This window comes from Oxyura jamaicensis, chromosome 7 (genome assembly GCF_011077185.1).
Source record: "Oxyura jamaicensis isolate SHBP4307 breed ruddy duck chromosome 7, BPBGC_Ojam_1.0, whole genome shotgun sequence".
In the NCBI taxonomy this organism is placed as follows: Eukaryota; Metazoa; Chordata; class Aves; order Anseriformes; family Anatidae; genus Oxyura; species Oxyura jamaicensis.
The window spans coordinates 29,812,076-29,819,590 of NC_048899.1; the positions used below are offsets into that span (position 1 = coordinate 29,812,076).

General features: G+C 68.4%; 1 protein-coding gene across 2 annotated transcripts; it reads right to left on the reverse strand.

The window, feature by feature from the left end:
* Positions 1-2,086: 2,086 nt before the first annotated feature.
* FEV (FEV transcription factor, ETS family member) lies at positions 2,087-6,724 on the reverse strand. Of its 2 annotated transcripts, none has more exons than XM_035332199.1 (3): positions 5,980-6,195; positions 5,039-5,113; positions 2,087-3,285 (listed from the first exon to the last, which is right to left on the reverse strand). In XM_035332199.1, the coding sequence occupies exons 1-3, from the start codon at positions 6,029-6,031 to the stop codon at positions 2,774-2,776; spliced, it is 639 nt and encodes a 212-aa protein (XP_035188090.1). In that variant the 5' UTR covers positions 6,032-6,195; the 3' UTR covers positions 2,087-2,773. The 2 variants fall into 2 exon arrangements, with proteins under 2 accessions (XP_035188090.1, XP_035188091.1); XM_035332200.1 differs by lacking the exon at positions 5,980-6,195 and adding an exon at positions 6,682-6,724 and having other exon boundaries at positions 2,088-3,285.
* Positions 6,725-7,515: the final 791 nt, after the last annotated feature.

Sequence of the window (7,515 nt, forward strand, 5' to 3'; positions counted from 1 at the left end):
CTCCTCCTGCCTTTAGTCACAAAGCAGCACAAAAAGCTCCCAGGCCATGTGCTCTGCTCCCAGCTTAGCACAGGATGAGCCCTCTGGGACCCCATTCCTGCTCCCAGCACCACTCCCGGCAGGCTGGGGACACATTTTGGTGAGCAGCAGAGCTGGGGGCAGCCCTGTCCCCCCCTCCAGCTCCTCTCCTCCTCACAGCTGGTTCCAGGAGGCTCCAATCCCTCCCCGTGCTGTGTATTTGGGCACGGGGAGGAGCGGGGCAGCAGGTAGGTCTGGTGGGCACACCGAGCCACCTGGGCTGTGCCCCCCACATGCTCCCCGCTGCCAAGGGCGATGCTCCCACATCGCCCCCCCGGGCCAAGCACCCCCGGGCCGGTCCCTGCCGCCCCCCGGAGCCGTGCCGGGCTCGGCCCCGCTCACCCATTGGCAGGATTTTGCTGCAGTCTGCTCGGAGCCGGCGGTTTGGGTGAGCAATGAGAGCAGCGCTGCTGCCAGGCTGGGTCAGCCCGGGGCGCTGGGGTGGGGGCGATGCTCAGCACCCCCCTCCCAGTAAGTGTGGCACGGCGGGGGCTGCGTGCGGTGGGAGCATCCCGAGTTGCCATGGTGATGCCGGCTGCATCCTCGGGCAGAGCATCGCTGGGTCCTGCGTGGGTGCCCACACCTTCCTGCCGGCTGCCGTCACCGGCGGGTGCGTCTGGGGACAGGGCGGGGGGACCTCCCTGCTTTTGGGGACAGAGCAGGGGGACCGTGCCAGGGGAGCTCAGTTGGACGAGCCCTCAGCATCAGCCTGCTGTGTCGGGGTGCGCCGGGGTGCCCCCAGCTCTGGTCCAGCAGGGATCTTGTGGGGCCGGGGGCGAGCAGGGAGCTGGGCTCACCTGGGCTTCCCTGGCTCCGGCACTGGCAGAGGGACAGGAGCAGGATGGTGCCGGGGGGGGGGAGCTCCTAGTGACCCACATCCCTTAATCCCCGTCCTGCCCTGCGTCACGCTGTTACCTAAGCCCTGAAGCAGGCTCCCTGCTGCGGGCACAGCTCCCTGCGCTGGTCTGAGGTGCCCGACTCCCTGCGCTGGTCTGAGGTGCCCGACTCCCCTCCCCTTCCCATTTTGCCTTTACAAGGCCAAGATAACGGGGGGTGGGGTGGGGGGGGCTGCAGCATGAGTGCCGTTTGCTTCTGGCGTGGGGGTAGCTGTTCCTTTCCCCCCTCTTCACATGCCGCAGCCCTCGGGACCAGCCTGTGCAGGGCTCAGGGACCCCAGGGGAAGGGACCCCCGCACCCCCTGCATCTCCCTTCCCTCCTGTCCCACGCGTGGGCTCCGTGCCGGCAGCATCATTCCGCTGTGCCCTCCCTGGAGGAGACACTGCCATCAGATCCCCCTCCCTTAAGCTGATTAGGGCGGCCAAGATGTAGCTGAGCAGATGCCACCGGGGCTGCGAGTGTGACCGGTCACTGGAGGGATGCAGAGGGGTCAGCACAGAGCCACCACCCCTGGGGCTGCCCTGATCCGGGGGGCAGGGAGAAGGGCTGGGGGCCGGCCACCTCACCCATGGGCTGGGGGCTTCCCCCAGGACCCAGCTGCGGGCTGGGCTGTCCCCCTGAGCACCCTGGGGCTTGGTGGCCCTGCCTGGGGCCGGGGGATGCCTTGTGGCTGCCCCGAGGCCACAGCAGCAGATCCATCCTGCTGCACCCCGGGGTGCTCCTGGCACGGCTCTGGGGTGCCCGCAGCAGGGTGTGGGCGCGGTGCGCTGCTCGAGCTGGTGGCACAGGGCTCTGCACACCACGAAAGATCTGGCTCCTGCCTGTGGGGCCGATCCCAAGTTCTCCTGGCTGGCAGCGAGGTGGCAGATGTCCCAGCAGGCAGGCTGCCTCTCCTCTTTGTCTCCAGCTCGCCAGCCTGGTTAGAGGGCAGGCAGCTGCCCCAGAGGGGTGTCCCAGGAGCCCAGACGTTCCCCCTCACTTTAGGGGGCTGTAAGAGCCGGAGGTGATGCTGGGGAAAGAGGTGAGGTGCAGAACGAGGCAGGGTGGCCGCATCCTCCCCATCCCTGCCCTGCAGTGGGGCTGGGGGCAGGAGGGGTGTGCCGGGCTGCGTCCCCCTCTCCAGCCCCCCGCGCACACGAGCAGACACGGTCACAGCACCTCTCTGTTTTATTGAAGCCAGATCCCTCCCCTGCCTGGCAGAGCCCGGCACGCCCGGCTCTTCTCCAGCCCCTGGGTCAAAGTCCCGCTCTGAAGGGGGGGCACCTCCTTGGACCCTGGGGGGGAGAGCCCCAGGCCCACCCCTCGATGCCCTGGGCTCCCAGCCCTGCTCGTGTCCCTTCTCCTGCTCCACCTCCACCCAGCTTCGCGTCTTGGAGATGGGTGGGGGGGCAAGGAGCTGCAGGGAGGGCCCCTCACCCCGGGGCAAGGCGGCTCCGTGGGGAGAGAGGAAGGTGGGCACGGGCTGGGGGCAGCAGTGGGAGCCATGGGCTGGGGGGGTCAGGGAAGGACCCACGCTTTTCCCTCCCATTCACACCCCTCTTCAGGCATCCCTGTGCCGTGGCTCCCCCTCACCCTAAGCGCAGACACCTTCTGCCCTCCGACCACCCACGCCAGGGAGAAGAAGCCCTACTGCCCCGCGGCCACCCCGTGCCTCTCTCCAAACCTCCCCGGGGGCAGCCGCCAGCAGGGCCGCAGCATCCCACCCCCCCCTGCACCCCTCCCCGCCGAGCTCCCCAGCCCCACAGCGCCCGGGACGGGACCGGGATGGGGACGGGGTCCGCCTGGCGCGGCCGAGCCCCTAATGGTAGTGGTTGTTCATGTTGTTGAGGTGCGAGGCTGCCATGGCGCTGAACGGGGCCGAGGGCTGCAGGCCGTGCCCGGGGTAGAGGGACGGGCTGGAGCCGGGCCAGTAGGAGAAACCGGCCGGCGTCACCCCGGAGGTCATGAGGTTGAGTTTGGAGATGCCCGAGAAGGGCAGCGGGGCCAGGTTGCCCTGGAATTTGTAGAGGGCGTGATCGGGGGCGGCCGGCTGGCAGACCTGCGCCAGCCCGTGGAAGTCGAACTTGTAGGCGTAGCGCTTGCCATGCACCTTGGTCATGATGTTCTTGTCGTAGTAGTAGCGCAGCGCCCGGCTCAGCTTGTCGTAATTCATGTTGGGCTTGCTCTTCCGCTCGCCCCAGCGCCGCGCCACCTCGTCGGGGTCGATCAGCTTGAACTCCCCGTTGGTGCCCTCCCAGGCGATGCAGTTGAGGTTGGCCCGGTCCGACAGCAGCTCCAGCAGGAACTGCCACAGCTGGATCTGCCCGCTGCCTGCCCCGGAGAGGTCAAAGCTCCCCGTCAGGGCAGGGGAGCGGGACGTGCCCCTTCGCCCCCTGCCACGTTGCCCCCTCCCGCCCCCGGGTGCATTTATCCTGCGCTCTAGATGCAGGCGTTAGCGTCGTGTCTCCTTCACAGCATCACAAAAGAAGCTGCAGCGGGGCCTGATCCTGTGTCCCCACATCCCCCCGCCCTCATCCCCACCCCAGTGAGGACGAGTAGCTGCTCGCCTGCTTTGCCACCCAGCTCTGGGCTGGTTCCTCGGTCTGCAGCCCCAGGAGGAGGTATCTCAGCGGCAGCCAGACCCCAACAGCACCCACATTCCCCACCTCCACCTCTGCCTGCAGACGGGCTGGCGCCGCAGCACATCTCCAGGGCACGGATCCCCCCCGGGGGAGCTGATATCAGGGTGCAATGCTGCTCCGAGCCAAGCCCTGGCTGCCCAGCAGGTGCAGGGAAAGGTGAGACGAGGTGAGACAGGACCCTCCGTGGGGTTGAATTGGGCACCAATGTCCCTTGTTTCCAGAGGGAAACTGTCCTCTCTGGGGACACCGCCTAGGAGCCCTGCACCTACCCCGCAGCCCAGACCCCATTCCCCACAGCACCCCTGCACGCCCCGGCTCCCGTCCCCAGCCGCTGCAGCGCAAGGTCTGTCTGTGACACAGGAGGTGCCTTTGCATTTCATCCCCCCCAGTGCCTTTCTGCCACTATTTTACCTAATGCACGTGATCCGTGCAGCAGGCAGTCCCGTGGCTCCCCTGGGTTTTGCCCGGAGCCACCTCTCCCACTTGCTTGCACCCACCTCGTGCCCCTGCTGCCCCCCGTCCTCCTCCTGGAGGAAGCAGGGAGCCACCCTCCCGCCCTCAGCCCCACTCCCACATCCCGATGCAGGACTTTCCCAGGCTGTGCCTTCGCCGTGAGCCATCCCACGCCATCGCCCCCTGCACCTTTTGGTGTTCCCCCCCCCCCGGTGTGCCCAGCCCGTGCTGGGGGTGCGGCTGGCTGGGGTGGCGAGGTTCAGTCCTGCCTCTGCGGCTCCGCAGGGAACCCGGCAGCGATCCTGAAAGGCCCTGCTCCCGCGGCATGGCCGGGCAGAGTCCGCAATGCGGAGGCAAAAGGGCCCCCCCTCCGAGCCCCAGCCTCGCCCTGCTGCCACCCCTAAAGCAGGGCTCCCCTTTTCCAGCTCAGAGCAAGCCCTGACCCCTATCCCCTCAGCAGGCAGGTGAACTGGTGCTGGCCCCACGTAACCCCGTGCTCCCAGCTGCTCCCTCGTGTCCCTGGATGGCTTTTCCCAGGGGAAGGCTCCAGCTCCCGGGGGATCCGTCGCTTCCCGGCCGCCCCATGCCCCAGCAGCCCCCTCCCCGGTGGTACCCCCATTCTCCTCCTCCCAGGACCAGCTCTCCCAAGCCCGGATGAGCCCTCTCAGCTCCAGGGCTGGCCGGCAGCTCCGTCTCCATCAGACATTCCCGGAGCACCGGGGGGACCCGGGGTCACCGTGCTCTGCCCCACAGACTGCAGCAGCACCGGGCACGCCGCTCCCCGCTGGTGCACCAGGACGGCTGTCAGGGGGCTCGGCTCCTTCCCCGTCCGGTTCTGGATGGCAATCATCCTGCCCTGAGCTTCGGAAGCTCACACGGAGAGGAAGGTGGCCTGGCTACGGGGCACGGGGGGGTCCGTGTGCCCCGGGGGTCCCTGCAGCTGGGGGGCTGGGGGGCATGGGGTGGGGAAGGGGCAGGTGGGCTCTTACCTTTCTGCACGCCTGGGTTGAGGGACCCCCACGCCTGGGTCTTGCCGTCTTTGAACAAAGTTTCCCCGACTGGATCTGCGGGACAAAAAGGGGAGCGGGTGTATGGGGGGGGGGGGCTGGAGCCAGGCGGGACCGAGACCCCCCGGCGCCCACCCCCGGGCGGCCGCTCCCCCTCGCCTGCCCCGCCGCCGCGGCGAAGCCAGGAAACGCGTCCAGGAAAAAGGAAATCCGATTTCCGACAGAGCCGGGGAAGCTTTTAAATAGGAATAGAAAATCCCGCGGGCTGGGGGGAGAGAGGGAGAGAGCTGCGGGGCAGGGGGAGGAGGTGGACGGGGAGACGGAGGGATGGAGGGACGAGTGTGGAGGGAAGGGCGCTGGGGAGCGGACGGGTGGGGAAAGGGAAGGAAAAGTAGATGGAGAGGAGGGTGGAAGGAAGGACAGGAGGTTGGTGGAGGGCTAGAAAGGAGGACGTGAGGATGGAGGGATGGAGGGAAGGGTAGAAGGATGGAAGGATGGAAGGGCAGGCAGTGGGTAGGGCGGTGGGAGAAGGGAGTGGTGGAAGGGACGGTGGGCAGATGGAGGGGACGGCCAGTGGTGGGGACAGAAAGGATGGAGGGATGGGTGGGTGGGGTGGGGGACGGCTGGAAGGACGGGGGAAGAAGGGCGGCTGGATGAAGGGTGGTTGGAGGGACACAAGGACGGACGGACAGACGGAGGGACGGGGACACGGCAGGTGGATGAAGGACGGAAAGGAGGACGGGCTGCGAGAGCAGCTGTGGGGACGGAGGAAGGGACGGCGCGTGTGGGGCTGGAAGGGAGGGAGCGGGGAAGGCAGGGTGGGCGCTGGAGGGGGCCGGGGCAGGGGAAGGGCCGCGGGGCCGCGGCGGGGCAGGGCGGGCGAGGGCCGGGGTGCGCTGCGGTGCGGGGGGGTCCGCCCGTACCTGGCAGGTACATGTTGAGCAGCAGTGGCACCGCTCCGGCGCCGTGTCTCATGGCAGCTGTGGGGGCGGCCCGCGGGCTGCATGTTTTAATATTCCTGCCCCTATTATTATTATTATTATTCCACTTTATCAGGGAGCAGCTGATGGCGAATAAATGGCAGCGGGACGGGCAGGGGACGGGCAGGGGCCGGGGGAGGCGGGGGGGGGGGGGGGGGGGGGTTTCACGCCCAACCCGCGGGGGGGGGGGGCCGCCCCCCCCACAACTGCCCCCGCCATTAAAAAGGGGGGCGGCCCCCCCCCCCCCAGCCCGCTATCGGGCCCGCATCAGACTTTAATCACGGCCGCGGGTTTCTATGGAGAGCGGCTCGGGCCGCTTCCTGCCTCTTCCGCCTCCTTAACTCTTCGCAAACACGACGCTGCCATCCCAGCTGCGAGCAGGGCTCGGACACTGCCTGGAGACCGCCGTGGCCCGGCCTCCCCCTCCCCGGCCTCCCCCGGGGAGTGGGGGGAAGCCGGGCACCCCTCGTGTCCCCGCACTGGTTCCCCCTGCAGCTCCCAGAGCCCTGGGGAGGGTAAGGTGCAGCTCAGGGCAGCAGGACACAGCTCAGCTCTGTCCCCTCCCTGGTTCTTGGTGCATCCTGGGGTCCTCAGCCCTGTCCCGACCTCTGCCCCCTCTTTGTTGGGGTCTGTGGCCCCACGCACCGTCCCAAACCCGCATGGCCCCGTCTGCATCGGGCTTTGTGTGCGGCTCTGCCGGCCCTGGGAGATGCCGGCACTCGCTGGCCACGCGCTGCCCGGCTTGGTGCTGGGACAGGGCTGCTTCGGGCGCCTTCAGCCCCTGCAAGTGGTGTGAGGACAGGAGGGTGACTCGGGGAGAAACTCACAGCAGGGAAAGGGGCCAGGGCAAGCTCTGCTCCCAAAGGACCCCCCTGGCCACAGGTGCCACCTCCGAGCGCCGTCTCTGACTGCGCCCTGCCCCGTCCCCGCGCAGCTCTGTGCAGCCGGGACGGGTGAGAGCAGCGGGCAGCGTTCCCAGCCAGCTCCGCTCTGCCCAGGGCACGGGCAGCCCCCAGGGGCACCGAGGGAGGTGCTGGGTGCTGCAGCTCCCCCAGCAGCCTGACGCTGAGGGTGCCGGTGGCCGTCCTGCCCCGAGCACGGCACCAGCTCAGTGCCGTCCCAGGCAAGCCACTGGTCAGCCCACGAAGCCTCCTGCGGTGTTTCGCTGATGTCTATTAAAGCTCTCGCTCCGGGCTCAGCCGAATTTCTTCACAATGTTCCTCCAAGGGAAGCCGGGATGCGCTCACGCCGGACCCGTGGTTGTTATTTATCCTGCAGCCCACGCCTGCCCTGCACCACCAGCACACGGGAGGCAGCGGGGGGGGGGGGGGGGGGAAACCCCCGGGGGGGGGGGGGGGGGCCCCCCCGGCCCCCTTGGGAAATGGGCTGAAAGGGGGGTTCCCATGGGTCAGCCCCCCCCCCTCCACCCTCACTGCCCATCTCCATCAGGGACAGAGAGCAGACGCTGGTGGGGAGAGA

What these genes read in the sequence shown, in the direction of transcription:
- FEV (XM_035332199.1), bottom strand. Translation starts at nt 6,031, where the DNA reads ATGAGACACGGCGCCGGAGCGGTGCCACTGCTGCTCAACATGTACCTG. An exon ending in GCTCAACATGTACCTGCCAG is followed by an intron (nt 5,114 to 5,979) that starts GTACGGGCGGAC and finishes TTTGTCCCGCAG; the next exon opens with ATCCAGTCGGGGAAACTTTG. An exon ending in CAACCCAGGCGTGCAGAAAG is followed by an intron (nt 3,286 to 5,038) that starts GTAAGAGCCCAC and finishes TCTCCGGGGCAG; the next exon opens with GCAGCGGGCAGATCCAGCTG.